At 41.2% G+C, this 23,641-nt stretch overlaps 1 protein-coding gene across 4 annotated transcripts in view; it reads right to left on the reverse strand.

The window, feature by feature from the left end:
• Khdrbs3 (KH RNA binding domain containing, signal transduction associated 3) overlaps positions 1-23,641 on the reverse strand; it is a 138,932-nt gene that overhangs the window by 35,239 nt on the left and 80,052 nt on the right. For all 4 annotated transcript variants that reach the window (XR_012909630.1, XM_075960876.1, XM_075960874.1 and 1 more), the window contains exon 7: positions 6,884-6,966. Coding sequence is in view for 3 of the 4 variants with exons in the window: in XM_075960876.1 (XP_075816991.1) it covers positions 6,884-6,966 (83 nt within the window). In the remaining variant the exon portion in view is untranslated. The remainder of the gene's footprint in view (positions 1-6,883; positions 6,967-23,641) is intronic.

Genomic DNA, 23,641 nt, shown 5'->3' on the forward strand with positions numbered 1-23,641 from the left:
CTAAATCCAAATGATGTCGTACATCTCCCTGGTGGACTCTGTTTTCATACACTACCATTATTCTACAAGTCCTCGGTGATAAATCTCATGTATTCTCAAGAACATTAAACAGTGAACTGACAGTGGCAATTGATTTATCACCATGAGCCTGCCTTTGCCCCTAGTGTGTTCCCATATACTTGTGGAGGAAAGGCATAAAGACTCTACGTGTAACAACTGTTCAGGTATTCTGTACATTTATTGCAATGCCTCCAACCATCTCCACACACACCCTATATTTACCATGCTTACAAGAAGAACTGGACTAGGGTTTGGCAGGAGCCATGTGACTTCTTTGGGTCACCAAGGCCTGAGAATAGCATGAATAGTTCTCCTTATAGCAAGGTCCTGGAGACCCTGACCCACTTGACAAAGACCTGTGGACAGTGGGCTGCGTCATTTTGGGCATGACGCTGGGAGCATGTGCGCTGCCTGTTCTCCTTGCTTTCACCATGTTACCATCTTGCTGGCCTGAATGAGTCACAGTAGGTCATGAAATTTACATATTAGCATAATTGTTCTGCAAAAAATGTTTTTAGCCACAAGAGTCTTAGAGAAATGTTCTTAAACAGATGATGTCAGGAGTTAGTGGGAACAGTCTAGAGTCAGGGAATGAAGAAGAATCACAGAAACCCACAGTTCCCTCATTTCTAGTAACTGTGTCAATGCCATAACAAGTTAAGAGAGACAGACATAAGAACAAGGGATAAACAGTGCCAACTATTAAAATTAACCTTTCAAGTTATGCTGCTTATACGATATAAGGAAAAACCTGGTATCCCCAGAGAAGGTATTTCAAAATGTAGAATGAACTGATCCAGCTTCAGCTGGTGAGTTGTGAGAACCCAGACCCTAACAGATGGAAACATTAACCATTAGAGACAAAACTGCATGACACTGGAACTACAAATGCTGCCAACTGGGCACCCTGCTCTACTTGTAGGTGTACCTCCTCGGAAAACTTCCTTTGTGGGTTGTTTTAACACTGGTTATGCTTCTAACAATAGAAATACAAATCAAAAAGGAACTGGAGGGCAGAAGGAGAAAGAGGCAAGGAACAAATTAGGAAGCAAAATCTAATTGTGAAACTGTTCATGCAAACCATTGATGCTGTATAAATAAAGACAGGCCAGGCTCTCCAGGGCCATATGTTTGAACAAAAGTGGTCACAATTTCTTCATGGTACCAACTTCACACAGCCTTCCCAGGTCGTTGAACCTGTCTGGAACAAGGCTTCCAGCAGGGATTATTCTTGAACTAGACAGGAATGCACTCCCTGTCTCAGCATCTCCTTCTAAGATTAAGGACTTAAAGTCAAGTCCAATGACGAGTTTGAGAGCACCTGACACACTAACCAGCACTTGGCACGTTTGTCACACATTAGGTTCTCTCCAACTTCACTAGTAAATATTGGGAGAAAATCCTTTTCTTTCCTGTTTAATTTAAAGAATTTCCTGATAGATCATTTTCAGTGTAATGAAGGTGCCTTGTTAACTAAGCGATGCAACAGAAGAGGAAGCTGACAGTGGCTCTGGGGCTCCTGGGGGACTCCCAGTCAGCTGCTGCACTGTTGCTGCTCCATCACTGAGGGCTAGATTTGTCATATCTCAGTCATTTGCACTTTACTGACAAGAATATGCCACTATCAAGGAGAACTTCGTCAGGTTTCTGCCTTGCCAGGGACAAGGGGCCCCATCCTCATCTCTGCTTCCCGGCCACCTTGCCAGCACCTCTGCACGTCCACACTCCATCACCTCCAAGGCAGGGGACAAAGGAACGCTCAAGTCACAAGCTGCAGGGAGCCTTTGCTCATTTCCAGCTGCTTTTTAGACATCTTGCCAAAGTGACAGCTTAGATAGATCCTCTGTACCTATTATTGGCTGTTATGAATCTTCTATTCTTGCCCCCATCCTCTCAGTTCCGTCTGGAGCCTGGCCTGCCTCCTGTGATGCCAAATTCCATGGCCACAGTCTATGAAGCTTCCTTGCTGTACTTTGGCAAGTGTCATTGACTTCCTTTATTAGGTTTGTCACTCTGGTTTTTCATCACCAACCACCCCATCCCCTCTGCTTTTTTTTCCCCTATGGAGTTTTCCATTAAGAATTAAGGAAATCTGTTGGTCTGGAGTATTAATTTCAGTTGGGATCTAGCTTTTGTCAATGTCTACTTCAGACTGTTTCAGTATGTGTTGATAGTTTTTAATGCTCAATTTGTTTTTTTCAAAAAAATAATCAAATACCTAAAGTATTGAACTATGTGAAAAGTGTTTAATGGGCTGGGATTCCACATGCAGTGGATCCCACCACTGGATATAAAAACATCTGGTGACAATTTGTAAAGCAATCTACAGATTCAATGCAATGCCCATCAAATCCCAGCAAAATTCTTCACAGATCTCAAAAGAATGGTAATCAATTTTATATGGAAAAGCAAAAACCCCAGAATAGCCAAAACAATCCTGTATAATAAAAGAACTTCTGGGGGCATCACAATCTCTGACTTCAAACTCTACTACAGAGCTACAGTACTGAAAACAGCCTGGTACTGGCATAAAAACAGACAGGAGGACCCATGAAACCGAATCAAAGACCCAGACATTTTAACCTCTGACATAATACCTCTCAAAACAACTTAAGGGGACAGTGGCTTGGCTTAGTCGACTGTTTCAGAGCTTTTGGTCATCACTGGGCCCCCATGGTAGGCAGCACATCAAGACAGCAGTAGCTTGTGAGGAGAATGATTCTACCTGATGGTAGCAGAGAGCCAGAATGGGGACATGGACAGGATGCTCCCAAGGACCTACCCACAATTCCCCATTTCCTCTAGTGAGGCCCCACCTCCTAAGGTTCAAAGTCTGCACGAGCAGCCACAGCATAGGAGCCTTCTGAGGAAAACACCAACACCAGAACATCAAGAATGGGGAATACAAAGGCAATTAGTAAAACCAGCTGAAATCAAACAAGGGAGGAAGGAGGATGAAATATGGGCCAAGAGAGCTTTACACACTTGGTGGGCCCTGAGTTGAATTTCAGACAAGCTCTCTGAACCTATGTAAATGATGGCATCTCAAGGTTTAGTTTAGCAGTATTTTAGGGGATACTGAGAAGGGAGGGATGATCTCCATGCTGACACTAGAGATATTTTGCTTCATATCAGGCTCCTAACTTTTAGACACATGCTGCACATGCATTATAGTATAGTACCTATGTGGCATGCGTACCCTCCCCCTAAAGTTCTATTCTGAACCCCTGGGCCCCAAAACCCCTAATGATGACTGTGACTGAAGACAGGACCTTTACAGCAGTAGTTTAAGATGAAATGAAGTCTAAGAATGAGTTCTGATCCACTCTGATAAATGTTCTCCTAAGACAAACCTTAGATACACAAGACACTAAAGATGTACTCACACAGGAAATACACTGTGAGGATACAGAGGACACACCTGCCAATCAGAGAAAAGGAGCTGCTGACATGCTGACTTTGAGACTCACTTTCAGAACTATGAGAAAACAGTACTGTAGTATTTTATTAAATACTAGTAGAAAGAAAAAAACCATTTCTTTAGACAACTGCACAAAAAAAGCAATCTCATTTTAATTTACTAAAAAGCAGCAGGTTACATAAGTCTATATTCTATGTCATGCAGACCAAGGTTCACTGGCTTCTGTTTCACAGTTGAATGATATTTGGCAACTAATTATTTGAACCAGTTTCTTCTCCAAGAAGTGCATGTTCCACATGGCTAGGCTCCTTCTGCACCGCGCATGCATACAGGTCTCATGGGTTTTGCTCCTGGGTACGGTCAGCTGAAGCACTGGAAACCTCACTTCAGAGAAGGTGGCTGCACTGGCCTATAAGCTGTTTCCTTTAGCGAGTCCTCCCTGACACTTACGGGTTTATATTTATAGTGCTGCCGCCTCTTAACTGATTTTGCCCAAACCTATGCTAAGCATCTGCCAATCCAGCTTCTCGATACTATTGGCTAATTAATTTCTCTAGATTCAAGTCTAAACACGCCATTCTCTCAGCTCCCTATTGCTTCCAAGTCTTACGTTTCAGCTCCCAGAGAGAATCTTCCATCCGAATTACACTATGAATGCTCCCCACACAAGGTATTTTGCTGTTGTTTGGTGTCTCTTGTGCCTGCCTTACTTGGTAAGAAGTCCTTTCCCTAACCATCATCTGGGAACTCTCCTTTATTCTCTCAGATATATTCATAAATTCCAAACTGGAATTTTATAGTCTTTCCAAGAAAAACATGAAACTTCTCAGGCTTCTCATAATAGCTTACAATTAAGTATTTACATCTGTTTCCTTATAGCCAGTGAGCTTTCCAGCTACCGGCTCTATGACAGCTCTGTGAGTCTCAGGCCTCAAACACTAAGAGCAGTGCCGAGCATATGGCAGACATTCAAGAACCACTGACTGAAGAATGACAAAGGAATGCCTCCCATTGTATTTACGTATTACCACAACACTTAAACTGAAAAGACCACAAGCTCCACCAGCCCAGACCCAACTCTGGCCATTGTCCTTTAGACTGAGTGAGTCATGTGGGCAATGGTTTAAACTCCAATAAACTCCTATCCTGATTTAGACTACCTGTAAGTTACTTGCTTTCATTCTGTCTGCTTACCAAAGACTCACTGTGACATTACTGTCCTATTAGTAAGGGCTTTAAATCTGGCTCTTTAAGGCAGCTCAGGAAACACTCTGGACTGGAGTCTTGCATGGTTGTGGACTAAATAAAAAAACAATGTGCTTGTTTCCTCCTCTATTACTATGGTAACTATGCAGGATGGGACTGGTACCCATGAAAAACCAAAGTGAAAACATAAGAAGGCCACTTCCATCCCCTTGACACATGGCCTCCTGGTGCAGACCCAGCATCCTCTAAGTTCTTTCCTGTTGCCCGTTTCAGACTTCTTTCTAGGCCACCTCTGTACCTTTGTGACTCCCACTGACCCGCAGAACAACTCACTCTAACAGGGACCCACACATACCACACTAGAATGGGACCCAGAATTTCTATCTAGTAGGTTCCTCACAATCACACTTAGCCAGGACCCAGAGTGGCAACAGAAACCACAGGACAGACCTAACAAAAAGGAGACCAGGTAACTACATCAAGAAAGAATTCAAACACCAGAACTCCAGACGCCTAGATCAGATGTACATTATTTATATCTTTAAAGAAAGATGAACAACCAAGGCAGTATGTCTCCTCCAGAAACCAACAGACCTTTTACAACAGGCCCTGAGAAAGTAGTTAAGCTGAAGCACAAGACAAGAACTTCAAAACAACAAGAACCATAAAGAAGACTTGAATAGAGCCCTTAAAGAAGATCATGAAAGCACAAACAATGGAATGAAATAAAGAAAACAATTCAAGACATGAAAATAGAATTTAACAAAGAAATAGATTCACCAAAGAAAACACAGATTGAGATAAAACTGAAAATGAAAGACAGGCTGTCAAACAAACACTTCAGAGGAATCTTCCCCATTGACATAAAAGAGAGTCTCATGCCTTGACGATGGGGTAGAATAAATGGATAATTCAACTGAAGAAAATGGTGTGTGTGTGTGTGTGTGTGTGTGTGTGTGTGTGTGTGTGTGTGTGTGTATTTAAAAACTCCAAACACAAAATATCCAGGAAATCTAGAATATTTTGAAAAGACCAAACTTACAGATAATAGAGATAGAGGGGAAAAGAAAAACAAAGTCAAAGGCACAGAAAATATTTTCAATAAAATCTAAAAGAAAATTTACCTAATTTAAATAGAGGTGCCTTTATCAAGATATAAGAAACATACAGAACATAAAATAGTCTAAAAAAGAAAGTCCGGTCAGTGTGCACTGATTTTGTGTATTAATTTTGAATTCTCCTAATTTGCTTAGTAATTTCCTGATGAAGTTTTTAATGACTTCATATATAAAATCACTCCATCTGCAAATCAAGACACTTTGACGTTTTCCTTTCCTGTTTGAATTCTGCTTTCCTTCAGTTGTCTTACTGCTCTAGTAAACATTTCAAGGCTTTTATTGAATAGGTGTGGAGAGAGTGGATAGCCTTGTTTTGTTCTGGATTTTAGAGTGAGCTTGCTGTAAATTCCCTTTATACTGTTGAGATGTATCACTATAACTATAGTTTCTCCAAGAAACATGAAGGTGTGTTGGGTTTTGTCAAGGGTCTTTTCTCCAACTAATGAGATGATTATGTGGAATTTATCTTTCAGTTTCTTTTTCATGTGGATTACATAACCTTTTTATATGCAAATACAATTAGACTGAAAAAGAAATTAGGGAAACAGTACCTTTTTTACAATCACCTCAAAACAACAAAAACTAAAACAAACAGAAATCTTGGAATAACTGTAACCAAGAAAGCAAAAAAAAAAAAACAAAAAACAAAACCTTGTAGAATAAAAGTTTTAAAATATTGAAGAAAGAAACTTGGAAAGACATCAGAAGATTGAAATACGTTCCATGCTCATAGATCCACAGGATTAACACAGTGAAATGGCCATCCTAGAAAAGCATCTAAAGGGAGGGAGACGGCTCAAAGGTTAAGAGCACTGACTGCTCTTCCAAAGGACCTGAGTTAAATTCCAAGCAACCACATAGTGGTACACAAACATCCTTAATGAGATCCGGTGCCTTCTTCTGGCCTGCAGGTATACATGCAGGCAGAAGACAGTATACATAATAAATAAATAAATCTTTAAAAAACAAAGCATCTATATATCTTCTATATATGGAAGAAACAACAATAAGTCCAGTCAGTCCCACTAGATGACATCACACCTCCCTGCATGGCCTGGTAGCAAGAGGTGACTCTTACCTTTGGGCTGGAGTGCTGTAGCTGTTGTCATAGGAGTCGTAACTCTGCTCGTCGTACGCCGTACCATACCCATCATCATAGTCCTGAAACACACCAGAGGAGAGAAATTAAGAAGACCCGCTGGAAAGAAAGAACACTCTGCTTCCAGTTCCTGCATGGTACCAGATGACGCTGAGTCTAACCATGGTGTGAGATGTGCAGTCGTGGCTTCAGTCCAATGGCCAGAGCAAAAAGCTCCCAACATTCTCTCAAAAGAACAAGCATGGGCTGGAAACCATTGCTACATGGTCAGGACTCAAAAATGAACCAGGGAGCTGCAGAGTGCCAAAGAACATTTATTTAAAAACAAACACACAAAGGAAGAAAGCATGGCTAAATCTTGGTGAGAACAGAAGTGTGTGATATTTCCACTTAGCAACCACAGGCTGGGAGCCACTGGGGTGCAGTGAGGCAACTGGAAGAGCCTTTAGCAACAGTTCCCAGTGAGTGATCTTCATCTGATCTGACTTGGCACTCTCTTTAGTACAAACAGGCTCACTCCCTAGGGGTTAGCTGAAGAAAATAATTAGAGCCACTTGTTTAACAGTTTAGCTGCTTGAGACTGTGGAGAAATACTGGGCAAATGAGTTAATTAATACGCATTAAAAAAATCCAAAATATTCCCAGAAATCTAGAGGGCTGTGCCCACCTCAGTGCCATACGCCCAGAACTGTTTCCTTTGACTGGCCCTGAGATCCAGCATGGGGAGGAAATAAAGCATAGCTGAGGGTAAACTGGCTGGGTGAGTGCCGGGTATGAGTGCCAATATACCTAAGCATACACCCATCAGAAGCCAGACACAAAGTTAACGCAGAGGAGACTAAGGGGGCAACGTCTGATGCATACATATGTCACAGAATTTGTTTTGAATAGTCCTAAACATAACATATAACAAATCCTGGAAGAATGTGATTCCTAGAGTTGATGATTAATATATATTGTGTCTAGTTTAAAACAAGAATTTGAGGCATGTTAATAAAAACACAAAAATATGGTCTTTCTATAAGAAAAATAGCTATTAATAAAAATTGTCTCTGAGGAAGTAAAAGCATTCAATCTGCTAGGCAAAGAATTTAAACCAGCATCTTGAACATAGCCAAGGAGCTAAACAAACTGTTATGACCAAGAAAAGCCTCAGTATATCACCTCACCAAATAGAGCCTATCAGTCGACAGAGAGGCCAAGGAAATGCTTGGCTTGGAAACCAATAAAGCAGAAACGTCATTGGTTTCATCAGCAGAAACACTGGACAGAAGTCACTGAACTTGAAGACAGACATGCTGAGAACAAAGAACGGAAAGAAAGAACATAGCATCAGAGACCTGGGAACAGTACCCAGTGAATGAGCAGAAAAATATTCAGAGAAACAACCAGTTCAAACCTTTCCCAATTTGATGAGAAAACTTCACATACCTAAGAAGCTTAACATTTCTAAAAGTAAAACCACAGAGATCCACAACCGTAAGAGCCAGAAAGGCAAATGCAGAAAACCCTGCCAAAGACATGTACCTGGTGACACAGGAACATCCCGACAGGAGGACAGCACCTAGAAGACAAGGAGAACCCAGATTCCAGACACAAAAGAAGCTCAGACAGAAGAGTAGGTGAGGTGCGCTACACTGAAACGCTCCTTCAAATTAACAGAGGATTCAGAACCATAGCAGGCAAAACCAGAAAAGGACCAGTAGTAGACACACATTTTAGGAAACAGAGAGAGCCCTTCAAAGAAGGAGAAGTTGTTAGTAACTTGAAGCTACATAAAAATTTTCATGTTTAGAAATACATAAAGGACAATACAAAGATAAATATGTAACTATGGAGCGATACATCCAATAACAGCAAAACACACCTGCATGACAGTGGATCAGAAAAACAGTCTATATATTTGAAGCATTACAGTAACCAAAGCAATACACCATCACAGGCACACAAAAAAAGAAAGTCAGAAATTACCATTCATATTTAAATGCAATTCACTTTTTAACAATAGTTTCAAGACAGCTCACTCAGGACTTTTCAATAAATAATGCTGGGACCCCTGCAGAGAGACCCACACATAAGAAGATAAAATTGAATGACAACCTCACATCATATGCAAACATCAACACATCATGCATCATATCTGCATGTGAGCAGTTACAGAACTTGGAGAACAAAAGGTAAGCATGACTATACACTGTCACCGTCATGACCTTGGGTCAGTGATTTCTTTGACAGACTAGCGAAAGCACAGAGCCGAGGAATATGGAGAAAAAATGGAGCTCAGAGAAATTCAAAGCTTTCAACTTTCAAAGGACACTATTTAAAAGAAATGAAAAGATAATCCACTTCATGGGGGAAAAAAATCAGTAACACATGGGATTTGGTTTACTCTCCAAAATAGAAAAAGATTCTTATAACTCAACCAGGAAAAGACAGTAACTACAAGATTAAAGCCAGCCTCATCATTCTTTGGGAGACATGCTTTATCCATGTTGGTTAATTTTGAGACAGAGTTCTATGTCGAGAACACTGGCCTTCAACTCACAAGAGATCTTCCTGCCTCTGCCTCTCACTGTTATTTCTAAAGAGCCGTGAGCTTCCAAACAGTCAAGAAAAACAACGTTTTTGTACAATGGAATCTGACATGTCACACACTAGTCTTTAGGCCACAAAAGCACTGTCTCTTGTCCTATAGCTGGCTCTAAGTTTCCAGGGTTAATTACATGGTGGCTCTGGGTTTACTGGTATTTTTAAAATACTTAAATCGTTTGCGAACACCTTTGACCATCAGTGCACAGCCTCTGGCAGTAGGTAAATGCACCACGTGGTCAAAGGAGCATCAACACTAGTTACTGGGCTGTACAATCTCTCACTCAATGCAGCTCATCCTTGCATCAAATTCTGTTTTTACACTTATATAAATCCTCAAACTACATAGAAGGGATGAGAAGTATACATATATGTCCAGCATATGATGAACTTCATAATGATCCTGACATCAATCATTCTCAAATGGTAGACCACAATCCCACATCTACACTTTTTTCCTGGAATTTTAATAAAACTCAAAAAAGGTGAAGAATGTCAAAGTTACTATGTACAGGAGAGTCACATAATAGGTTCAAAAGTGATTAACTCATTCTCTTAAAATATTTTATTTTTATTCATGTATATATGTGTGTTGCTGTGTGTGTATATGAGTATGAATTCAGGTGCGCATGGAGGCTAGAAGAAGGCATCAAAATCCTGAGCTGGAGTTGCAGGCATGCAGGGGATTAAGAGCATCGGAAAGTGAGGTTGGGGGAACAGAATTCCAGTACACTCCTGATGCAGTGCGTGTTCTTAACTGCTGAACCATTTCTCCAGCCCCAGTACTTTTTAAATTGAAAAGAAATAGATACAATAATTGGACATATTTTGCAGGTACAGTTTTATTTAAGGATATCAAAATGCTAACTATCTTGACTCGGTGATTATGTATTCACTTTTAGAAAGCATTTACAGACTCACTTCATTTAATTTACAAAAAACAGTTATCTAAATAGAAGGATTCAAAATCTTCCAATTTTATAAAACAAGTGTCAGCAGAAATAGATACTACCAACTTGCAGGTGTAAGTCTTATATAAATTATACGTGATTACCTATACAGCCGAATGTTTTGTCAAAAGGAAGAAATGAATACAAAATGGGGGACGGTCATATAAAAGGAATAAAATTGTAACACAGAAACAAGCCACGGTGTTCTTCAGCGTTAGAGGTAAATCACTAATTTGGTTATGATATTTCAGAGGCCAATGCAAAGTGGCCATAAAACAAACTCTGAGATGATTTTCATAACAAAGCAGTAGCAAAATAACAACATGAATTCTGACCAACTATTAAGCTAAAAGCTAGCAATAACTAATATCAGGAACATTTCCAATCATTGTTTAAACTTTTCATGCATTCTCTAACCTGTTTCCAGCACTGTGCTAGACATAGACACCATGATGGAGATCTTCCTACGGCTAATGAGTGAGCTTCATACAATGAAGTGGAGTGGAGATAATGGACAGCCTTTTAATTCATTATGTCAATGGTGAGACAGACCAGACCAACTGAGAAAAGCAAAGGAAGCTCAATGTGAATTCATAGAAAACCTAGTATTTTCTTTTCAAAGAAAGGTCTTAAGAATTATTCAGAATGGGGGCTGGAGAGATGGCTCAGTGGTTTATAGCACCGTCTGCTCTTCCTGAGGTCCTGAGTTCAATTCCCAGCAACCACATGGTGGCTCACAACCATCTGTAATGAGATCTGGCGCCCTCCTCTGGTGTGTAGGCATACATGGAGGCAGAATGTTGTATACATAATAAATAAATAAATCTTAAAAAAATGTTAGAGAAAAAAAGAATTATTCAGAACGAATGGAAGGTGTAAAGCAATGGAGGAACAGACCTTTTGTATCCAGGGATGCTACAAACTGGAATGAACACTGCAAGACAAGAGTAGAGGAATGATGATGAAAAGACAGGAGCTGCGTCATGGAGGACCAGTTAAAGAATAGACATCTGGATTTTAGTGACATGATTACCTTGTGTTGCAGAAATCCCTGTCTGGCAATACTGCAGAACAAAAAGGATGATGTGCAAAGTCGGTGTGCAAGAAGGTCATTGTGGGGTACAAATAGTTTGGGAAATACACAGGTTATGGCTTCTTTAGCAACATGTTAAATGTCTGTAAAGACTGGGTAGTCCAAGGAAAGAGTTCTGATATACATTTAAGATTATAAATGACTAAAATTTAAAATTTTAACTAAAATGCTATGCTGTGCACCATTTTACTTCTATACTATGCCATTCAATCCTTGCTCAACTCTTATGCCAGGTTATTGCAATACTATTTAAGGACACAATTGTTCAGCTCACTGAATGACTAACATCCATGTTTTATATTTCACAATATGAATCTGCAGTTCTTTATTTTATGATTTCTTTATTGGACTTGGCTACGAAGTATGTATTTTGTACTTCTTCCAACTACAGCAGTGATATCTGCTCAGTGGACACTATATGGAAATATAGGTACACGGAAAGCGTAAGGTGACAGGGTTAAGGAACAGTTGCCTGGGACTCCGGTGCTCTTCTACTGCGTTTACTGAGAGTTCCCAGACTGAGAATAAGAGAACCAGAGAAATGAACAAGGGTGGGTGAAGAATGGTGGAGCTTATTAAGTCTCTAACCATCAGATCCCCCGCACCATTACTTTTTGTGAGACTATCTCAAGTAGCCCAGGCTGGCCTAGAACTCACGAAGTAGCAAAGGGTGACCTTGAACTCCGGCTTCTCTTGCAGTTGTTTCAACTAGCTAGAGAATCTGTTTCTATGCCCTCAAGCTCTCTCACACACAACTCCCCTCTGCATTCTGATATGAAGCCTGAGGTCCACTGGCATTATTAGGTTCATCAGGACCTTCAGAAACCTTCAGATCACTTGGAATCTTTCAACTGAACAAAGCAGGAAATCTGCATTTCCCATTCTAGTGTCTTCACCTACACATTTGTGTTTCACCAGTGCCTAGGTGAAATGCAAATCTAGCCTTGCAGTTTCCTGACTTGTACTCTGTTTCCTGGCTCATACAAGATACAGACCAAATGGGCACATGTGTAGGCAGGAAGCAGTTCTGCTTCTCACGGATGGTGCCTCTTCTCCTCTGGAACCTTCCTGGATAACAAATGTTAGCCTGAAAGTGGAATTATCATTGTGGGGCTATCACAATTGATAATCCACAAATAGCTGGCACCTACAATTATTTATTTATTTTTTGTCTCCTTTCTTGCTTTCTACTCTAGAAAGTTCCTATGAGTTAGGACCAGTGTCTCCTCTCCTCCACTTCCTGATTTCCCCTTCTCTGCACCATCCCCATCTTCATGCACAAATATCACTATACTTTGTTCTCTTCGGTACCTCACTGCTCTGCCCAACATCACCCAGCTGGTTCCTTTTCTCCTCCCAGTTAGTCATTATGGTAAGCAAAATCAGTCAGATTCAGGACATGTGAAATCTAGACTTAAAATTATGTATGTGTGTGCAGATAAATTCAGAGAACTAAAAGAGTGATCATGAGAGAGAAGGAAGAGGCTCTCCAGGAGGTGAAACAGAGGTGACAATGGAGTGCATTAGAAGACACTGGCAGAGGGAGCAAACCTGCGCATGATCACATCTCACATATAGCAGGCAATGTAGCAGCATCTGCCGAGGGACTGAACAAAAGAACAGATTCATGGCCAACTCACAGGAAATACGATAAATGTTTCCTTGAGATGAATGCAAGTCAAGGCAACACTACAAAAGAAAGCAAGCATAGGGATTTTTAAAATGTTGAAAATCTTGATACTCATAGTGCATTTACACTATTTTTGGTGAGCACTCAGACTTCTATTCTCTGCCTTGAGCAAATGATCACCTTTGGAGGTCTATTTCTGAAAGCCAGAATGACGTTATCAAAAACTGCAAATGCATACAAAGCCTGCTCCTTCATCAAGCATACACCTGCGGCTATGCTTAGAAACAGAACTGGGACAGTGAACCTCTAGCTGGACAACAGGCTGCAGCAAGGGCCATGTGCTCTGCCACTCTCAAGTTGGCACACGTCCAGATAACCAGAATATTGCTTTAAAGCCATCTTCCAGGACAGAGGAAACAGCGTGGCCCATTTAGTTTTATTTCTGCCACAAGTAAAATCAAGTATAACATTTAAACCTGGAGAAACAATTTTAAACTGAGAGAATTTAAAAGAGTGATTACAAAAATATTGCATCAGAGTGGCATCCTTTTAAAGGGAGATAATTATATTATGAATACTTCACTCTAACTAGGGTGACAACTGGCCATTTGAGATATGAGAAGTTTCCACACAGATGCAGTGTGAAAAGCTTCAACAAATTTAGGGTTTATAATGATTATGTTGAGTTTATAAAACAAATAATAAAGACTTTTTAAAATTCACTTTAGCTGGGACTCTGGGAAATAATATCCTTGGTATAGCTTCAACAGTATTCTAAATGACAGTGAACATATGAGTGGCGACATTTGTAAGAAAAGACACAGGCTGTAGTACTTACTTCTAACCCTAAATAAAAGCCTTCCCGCATCATCTGCATCAAATATGATGTATGTAACCCTCGGTAGCCTTGGGCAGCCACTCATCTTGTGGCTGTTAAGAAGTGTCTCAAGGCTGCTCCTACTAGGCCTTGGGAATGTAATAGCCACGTTCCTAATCCACTGTTGAAAAACTTGGTGAACAGAATTAAACTAAAACCTCTGTCATCATGGAATTGAGATTCTTGCATCAAAGTAGGCAGCTGTCTTAGTTCCCATGAGAGAACAACACCCTGAACTCTTAATTCAAAGCCTAGTAGATTTACCAGCTGCTTCACCGTGACATGCTGGAACTTCAATTCTCCCAAGCTCTGATTTCTTTAAAGGGCCCATCAGCCTCTCTGCTACTTTCCTTAGGATTTGACACTAGTCCATAGCTGCCTCTCTCAAGCAGAGTTCCAGAGGACGAGACTCCAGATAACCTAAGGTGCCAACTAGACATAAAATCAGCTTCGTTCCTGTGCATCTGGACTGATACTAATCATGGACCACCCCTGAGACAGTTGAGGAAATAATCACACAGATAACTATATTCTGTGATTTAAAGGATTAGGTGCTGAGAAAGGATAGCACAACAGACAATTGGTCACAGTATAAGCTCACTGTTCAGACTTTCATTTCATAGGTTGATAAATCAGTAACTAACTTTTCTCCCCCACCTCTTTCTTTCTTTTTTGCTTTTTCAGTTTTTCTGTATTTAAATATTCTCCTTTGTTTGCTGTTTTTGTTTCACCTTTTGGACTTACAGCAATATGGTGGGGGTGGGGGAGCAGATTCTTGCTAATATTTCAGGCTGTGTCTGCCAGTATGCATACAACCTCACAAGGACAAGAACTTAACTCCTTTTCCCAGTGCCTGCCACAAAGAGAACATCCAAGGAATTGAATTGAATTCTCTCTGCATGAATACATGGCTGCCAGAGACCAATTTCATAGATCTACTCATTCTTGTGAATGTAGTTCCATCTGAGCAATGGCTGGCCAAAAGAGGTATGCCCAATGATGTGAGTTATACAGAGAAAGGGAAATGGCTGCTGGCTTAAGATAAGGTTAAGATAAAAGCACCCAGCTCTCAGTTTTGTAAGAATTTTCCTTGCACACTTTTCAAAGTTCACTGAGAATTTCTCAGATCACCACCAAGCCTTACAGCTTGAAGGACAATGGGCTGTTTTACTTCAAGTGGTAATATTAGGTCTAACAGCTAAATTCTCTTAATTCACAATTTCATCAAATCTTTGAACTTTTTACTCAAGAGCAAAGTGAGTCATAAAACAAAAATCCTAAGTACTTAGCTTAGAGACTGGCATTGTGCAGGTTCACCTCATTATATACCAGGAGGTACAGCACCCAGATCAAGAAATGGAAGAATAGTTCCAAGCACAACCGTCATGCCATTTTGCAATTACTACCTGCTCCCCCATACTGCCATCATGACTTTCAACACAATCTGAGAGTTTCAGTTGTTTCTGAGTTTTATGCAAATAGACTCAGAATAGCTACTGTTTGGAGCAGTGGTTCGTTCATTCAGTCTGACGTTTATGGGAGTCACCCACACTGCTGTGCATGGCAATGACTCGTTTCTCCCCTGGTTGCAGGTTGTTTATCTATTCCACCTGGGTCAGCAGTCTTCGGCTTGTTTCTGCCTATAGATTTCCCACTTAGACTCCTGGTGTACTCCCTTGTGTATGGCTGCTGGAAGTCACTCGGTGAGGCCCTCGGAGGGAGAAGGACTGTGCTGTAACCAGTGCAGAAACTTCTCCTAAAGCACCTGAACAGGTTTGGACTCCCACAGCAGGGCAGGGCACTCCCACTTGGCTGACTCGTAGCTAAGACCTGAAACCACCTGTCTGTCCTACTCACCTTGCCTGGGCTCATTTATTTAACATGTAGGATTATTTTGCAGAATTTCCTTCCTAAAATAAGCCCATTCAAGCAGTTTAGGAAAAGGATTGACTTGTGAGGCTCCTAACAGATATTTCCAGCAGACTGTACATGTTGCTCTTCACCCGTATTTCTAGTAAAGTGAATTTAAGAAATTATAGAACATTTGTTTTCTTTTTGTTTTTTTTTTAAATTTAAATAAGGGGTCCCTGGACTTTTCAAAAAAATGTTTTTAAAAATGTATTTTCTTAAATAACCTCTGCACAACCTGCACTGTTTTAATTAAAGTGTTCGCTATGGAAAACAAGATCATTGAAGCAGTTAGGGACTGGTAGTTACCTGTCAACATTACATCAGCCAAGGCTGTACTGGGGGAAATGTGTTGACAGCAAAGCCCTCTACCGCACAAGATTGCAAAATCTGTCAGGATTAAAATTTCAGGTAAAACCAGGTATACTGGCATACTCTTTCAATCCCAGCACTTGGGACACAGAGAAGAGCAGATCTCTAAGTTTGAGGACAGCCTGGTCTACATTAAAATCCTGTCTCAAAATAAACAAACAAACAACAAAAATAATCAAGAACAAAACAAAATTAATAAAACAACAACAAAACCCCAAAGCCCCCAGGTAAGCCTGAATGCGAGCGTTCTTCCTCCTTGACTCCTCACACAGGACCTGTGCTAAGGACTGACAGGTAGACTTCCAGCACAGCCCAGGCTTCCCCGATGGCCTGGCTGACGCTCCTGCAGTGGGATATCAAAAGAACAGACTGAAGTGCTAAAGTGCTCCCAAGTGACAGGTGAGGACATGTTTTTCTTCAAATCAGCTTCCATCTAGAACAACCTTAATGGGCCATAAAGTAAGAGAACAGGGCAAGCAGAGTGTCTGCTAAAAAAACCTGGGCCTGGCCCTCTGCTTCTACCCAAAAGCATCTCCGACTCTTTAAATGGGTTTGAGCCACAGGTGACAGACATCCTGTGAAGAAATACTCCCCTGAAGTGCGAGGCCAGGCTTCACAGTACCAAGGAAACGGCAGCCGCCTTTCTCTCACTCAAAGCAGGCGCAGAGGACAATGGTTCCCCAATCCATGAGTCAGTGACAAGGGCGAACTGCTCTACAGTTCTGTGCTCATTCACAAATGAGGTCATTTCGGGTACCACCAGCCCCTTCATTCTAAACCAAACAAATGAGTGATGGAGTCTTACTCAGCATCACCTCCAGCAGGTCAGAGGGCACAGTTGGAACAAAAGGCACATGGCCAGTTATGCCTTGATGTACACTTAAGGACTTTGCTGCTAGCTCTGCTCATTTTCTTATTTCTTCTAGCCGACAGCAATACAGAAGTGAGGATGATGGAAAGAAAAGCTTAGCCCAGGGACCAGAGAACTGGGCCCCCTGCGGCTCCTTCCCTCTAACTCTTGGGAGTCGCTGTGGCCTTAGCTAGGTGCTGATCTGAGGCTGGTGAGCTCTGCTTTTCCTTACCAGGTGAGGCACAGCCAGGAGTGCTCTCTGAGTTACACACACAAGTGTGTAAGTGACAACGGCATGCTCACTGCTCACTGCCTATGCACTAACATTGGGGATCTGAAAGGAAGGTACAGAGTTAGACCACTGGCTTATAAAATGAACCCCAGGAGCCATTGCTGTCTCTAGGTTATAGAGCACAACCTCCCCTTGATTTATCAGGCAGGCAAGGTGACACCATACAAGGCGATTTCAGGGTAGTCGCCTGCTCTGTTTAATAAGCACACTGTATCTGGAAAATAGAAACATGCCCAACACCTGCTGAAGGAAAGACCTCTATTACTCTTACGAACTTGTCGGATCACAGTCAAAACATCCCCCAAGATGAGGCAGGAGATTCACATCTCAGCTCAACCTTACACACTCCTTAATAAGACAGCAGGAGACACTATCTAGGTGTCAAAGCTCAATCAATCATAATTAAATGAGTCAGAGAATAAAAATAATACGATAGCATTTTGAAGACAACTTAAATTTATGTATCATGAAGGAGAGCAATTGCACGTTATCAATAAATTTTAATAAACCCGATTTTCTAAAGCCATTTCTGGGGCCAGCAAGACGGCTGTTACTTAAGTGCTCACTGCCAAGCTTGAAAAACCTAAGCTCTAGCCCTTGGTTCCACACAGCTGAAGGAGAAAACCGACTCCTGCAAACTGTCCTCTGACCTGGTGACATATACAACTGTATGTGCATACACACAAACTAAACAAAATTTTAAGACTATTTTAATACTCCAAACACCCAAAGCCACTCAGTTTTAGTTTGCTTCTATCATCATTAAAATACTTGCTTTTTTGTATTCTGTCACTTTCTCTTCAAAATCAGAATTTCTATTTGATGAAATTAGTTTCTTGTATTCTTCTTCTTATTATTATTCTGTCTTGAATTGTTAAAGGAAGCCAAGTTCCAGTGGAAAACGCTCCACTATGGAATTATCAAACTGGGCAAGGTTACAGACATGCAAACTGACTGCAGATCTACCAGCAGCAGCGTCTGCAGGCGGAACGAATCGCAATCCCAGAAAGGCTAAACGAGGCAGATAACAACAAAACAGGTGTGCATCCCAAAGAACAGCCTACTTAGACTGGTAGAATAACCGAGTCCCCATTAAATGGCACTAGTATTTAGCATCTAATGTTTGCTAAAACTGGCTTAAGCTACTCAATTTTATTTCATTAAGAAGGTCAGAAAGTGTGTGAACACATGAGCACAGCATGGGAGTTAGGGGACCAATCTAGCCACCTTCTACGCCCTTGGGTGACATCTACAAACTGTCTGGCCCTGTGAAAGGCTCCTGCAAAAGGAGGCAAAATAAAGGCAAGAAAGAAACCCACAGTCTGTGAAAACAAGGCCAAGAAAGAGCGCAGAGGTGGTGAAGTGCTGCGTGTCAGAGGTGACGCAACAATCTCAGCACCAACTTGGGAGTCCACTGTTCTGGAAGAAACTGTGAGTAAGGATGCAGCCATTTAGCTCTAGCTCTTTGTTAATGGAACTAAACTGCTTATAATACCTTGTGAACAAACGCAGGTTAGGGAGACAAAGCCAAATTTCCCAGCTGGCCAGTGTGAGTGAATCCAGATTGCTGCTCACACAGCTCACGGAGAAAAGGAAATAAGAGGTTGGGTATGCTTTCTCACTGCTCCCCGTCCCTACCTCACAAGGAAAGCCCTTCCGAAATGACCAATTTTCCTTTTTGGTTCTGCCTTCCTCAGCTTTTTGTTTTGTTTTTTAATTCATTTTGTAGACCAAGCTAGCCTCCGATTCACAGATATCTGTCTGCCTCTGCCTCCTAAGTGCTAAAATTAAAAGCAAGAGTCACCACTGCCCATCCCAACCCTATCCGTATGTGTGTATACAAATTCAATCACCCATTCTAGGCTCACTGAACATTTACTCTATTTTATGAGATAAAGAATGGCTCAATTCTAGCATTGAAAACAATGGCAGTTCAGACCTTCAAATTTAATCATTATTTTTTCTTTTGACATTAACAATGTCTGATGAAGAAAGAGGTTCTAGTTGGACGATGAGGGCAAGACAGGAAAAGGAATTAAAAGGAAGCAAGAGCTGGTGGAAAGGCATACAATACTCAGGCGACTGTATAGTTAAGGAGTGTGCCAGCACAGACGGAACCCTGCAAGCTGATATGCAGTAAGCAAAAGGTTAATGCTGGCTCAACAGTCAGACAGGCGAACAGGATAGACACTCAACTTCATCCTGAAGACACTTAGAATTCTAAACCAGTTTCTCTCCTTTGCGTGGGAAGGGAGTGACAGCATATCAAAAATCTGGCTACGAAGGTTTGCATAACCTGTGATCCAGCTAGATGTGTTGAGTCAGGAACATCCTTGCATGGTCACCGTATCTGGTTCTAAATAGAAGGTTATTTCTTCTAAAGCAGAGTTGTTACTTATGCTCAAAGTAACATATTGGTAATAATAAATTGGTAATTAGCTAGCAAGTCAAAGTTGCCCTGACAACAAGTACACCCAAATTATTCGTTGTGGCTCTTCCATGTGTGGTCATGTCAGAAAGAAACTGTGGATAATGAGAGCCTTCATCGCTTAGGACTGAATTTGGAAATGGAGGAGAGAGTGATGCAGGGGAATCCTGTTGAATCTGTGATAACTTAGAGACCTTGTGCAGCATCAAGGTAAACTGAAGACACCCAATTACTGTTCAGAGTTCGGTATGTAAAGAATTCACATACGTGGAGCCAAAGCAAGGTCTGAAAAGAACAGCAAAGTGACCCAAACCAGGCGCTTCCTTCCAGTAGTTAACATGGGAGGTGGTGTGAACAGAAAAAAAACCTACCATATAAGCAACACTGAGAGAGCCTTTCTCTTTTGCAGGTGGTCAGTTGCAAATAATTGATAAGGTCCTTCAGAGACAGAAATGCAGCTGCCATGCACAATGGGGACTCATGCTTGCTCAAATGCCCTTTTTCTTTTACTTTTTACAAAAGCAGCTTGTCCCCAGTTTGCAGGAATGCTGGGCCTGTCTTCCTGAAAGGCCACACTCAGACAATCTAAGCGCTCACAGTGAAAACACTGTAGCAGTAGTTCCCAACCTTCCTAATGCGGTGATCCATTAAAACAGTTCCTCATGTCGTGCTGACCCCCAACCATAAAATTCTCTTATTGCTACTTCATAACTGTTATTTGGCTACTGTTATGAATCATGTATACATCTCACATGCAGGGTATCCGATATGCAACCCCCAAAGGGGCCGCGACCCATAGGCTGAGAACCAACACACTATAGGCTATATTAATTAAATTTCCAGTTATGTAATTATTTGGGTGTGGGCATAAAAAATAAGTTGATATCATTGGGAGAAAGGAACCTCTTGTTCTCCAGAAAAAGCGATGTGGGGGTTACTGTTATTATGACTACTTTGCAACCCTAAAGTAGAGAGCAAGGCCCTGACACAAATTCCTCAATGACTAAAAAACACATCCATCATCTATTTTCTGCATTTTGAGGAGAAAAAAAAAGAGACAGTGAACTACTTTGCTTTCCTGGGATATTTGTTAAAGAAAAGTCTAATCAAGAGAAGGCTTTGGGTTGATCATGGCTAACCAGCTTTACCCACGGCTCCTGCACAGGTCACCTCGGCTCTTAGGAATGGTAATACCAGTCAAACACACATCCAGCAGACATACTTCTGGATGACTGAGCCAGAGACTCCTTTGTGACTGTGACTGCTGACACAGTAGGCTCTGAGGAATTACAGAGGATACGATTCCCCACTCACCTAGGGAAAACCCATCCCATCTCAACAGGCTAGCCCTATGCATCCTCAGCTTTCCACAGGCTTTGCTTGAGTTCATTAGATAGCAAAATCAATGACCACGTGCCCATTCATGGTCCTTCCTGTGTCTCAACCTGTACGAGAATGCCTTTCTATTTTAGGATACTTACTATGAAGAGGATGGACTGTCTCAAGCATCTAGACAGGCTTTCTCAACAGCGTCAAGCATGCCAGGATTCAAAACAAACAAACAAACAACGTACACCAGGATTCTTCCTCTAGGTTTGGTTTAAATAAGCAACTCTATGATACCCTGTCACCATATTTACTCTAGAAATAATCACTTCAAACAGTAACTGTTCAATCAATTTTTAAAAAGTAAACAGGGGCGGTTAAATATAATCAAACAATGGTTATGGAAATAAAAATTTTGTTACTGAATATTAGTTAAGAACTTTTAAAAATTCTTATTCATTGTAATGACAGGAATCAAATCCAAGGCTGCATTTATGCTATTCAAATAAGCTGTCCCCAGCCTCAAGGACATCTTCACAATTTATATTTCTGAATTGCAGAAGGACTCTTCTCAGAAATAGGGATGGTCTGATGTCCTTAAACAGTGAGAAGGTCTTTTTTTATTTATTTTACATCAGTGGTTTGTTTTCATCCTTATCCCTGTCCATTCTTCCTAATAGTTCTCATTTTTAATTATCAATTTAGGGTGACATAAAATGGTAATACTGACTAGAAAGGAAGAGAAATCACATTTAAGCAAGTCAGTGGACCTCCAGAAAGGAAAGTTACCTGGCTTGGTAGGGCTATTATGACAACGACTAAAGAAAAACTAATGAAGACATGGTTTCTCGTCATAAAATGAATAATCTCAGAGGCAGGTAACAATAGATGTTTGTACTACACAGTTCAATGCACGCTCATGAGACACAGCAGAAACTGCATGTCACAGAGGTCCCAGCAGAGAGATGCAGGAACTGCACATCACAGAGGCCCCAGCAAAGAGCTGCAGGCACTGCATGTCTCAGAGACCCAGCAGAGTGCTGCAGTTGGCAACTTTCTAAAACGGGCCTTCTTCAACATAAGCACCCTTCCACGCCCATCCATTTAGTCAGCACTGACTAAGGCATAGGGGTGTTGGTAATGAGAAGGTGAGTAGGGAGAGGGGAGAAGCCCTGCATCTCAGAGTTTAGAACCTAGTTCACAGTTACTGCACTGCAAGGGGAACAAGACAGGCCTATCCACTTGCTCTAAGATAAACAACTACTTTCCATGTTATTCAAGACTGAAATTCAGTATTTTGTAGTGTGCCTTTCCTATCTTAAAAAAAATGATGAAGTAACAAAAGTTAGGGGCTATTTATTTATGTTTGTTTGGTAATACACCTGCACATACAATTATGACAGCTAAACAATGACTAGCCATCAGGATTTCAAACAGTTAAGACCAATGGCCAATGTCTAGACACATGTCAGACTAAAAACTGTCCTCGTGTGACTGAAGAGGGACATTCAGTTCCAGTTGGGTCAAGAGAGCAGGATGGGGTTAAGAGGAACCAGCTGAGAAGCAGCTAATGGCAAGCCCATAAGTTACAGAAGGCCTTTTCTCCTCCCTGCACCAGCCAACAGTGATGTCCCAGTTACAGTATACAGCTGTCCAGCATTTTACATTAACTCTGCCAAGGGATTACAAAAAGCTAGGCTAAGTGGGGAAAATCCTTCAGCTTGGCTATTAATCTGAAAAGGTATTTCAATGAAAAACAGATGTGAAATTAAGGGATCACATTTGTAGTCTGAACCCTTCACAGTAGGAGTTGCTTGGGGAAGGTGTACACCCACGACAGTGTTTGTTTCCTGCATCCTGCTATTCTTCCTAACGTGGCCTGGAAAGAAGGCATGCACAGAGCTGCAGTTAATGCCTTCCAGGCAAAGTAAAGCAATATGGAAGTGGCTGTCAGTAATCTGCCATGGCAGCTGAGACCTAATAGAGTCATTTCATTCCGCAAAATATTTATCTGTCAATTCACTAATTTGGTTGGTTCAGTTATTTTTTCATTATCAAATATTGAACAAAAATCAGAGCTACAGTCAACCAACATCCCACCCTACCCCTACCCCCTGCTCACACAGATGCCTGTCAAGCAGTCCTTACTGACTATAAGATGAATTAGGACTTGGAAAGGTGACAAGACCTTTCTAAACACATGGTTATAAAACCAGCAAATGTTAACTTGCCTAACTCATTCCAAATGGACAGTGAAATGAATTCCATGACCCAATTTTCCATAACCCCTGCCTAGTAACATCATCCAGCCATTGCTGGTCTACTAGTAGTCATGGCATGTACCTACAAGACTTCAAGAGATTCCTTCTCTTTATTGTGCCTACTCCTTTGGGAAGAGTCAGCATCTGCAGAAAAACTCCAA

The sequence above is a fragment of the Microtus pennsylvanicus genome, chromosome 2, assembly GCF_037038515.1.
Source record: "Microtus pennsylvanicus isolate mMicPen1 chromosome 2, mMicPen1.hap1, whole genome shotgun sequence".
Classification (NCBI taxonomy): Eukaryota; Metazoa; Chordata; class Mammalia; order Rodentia; family Cricetidae; genus Microtus; species Microtus pennsylvanicus.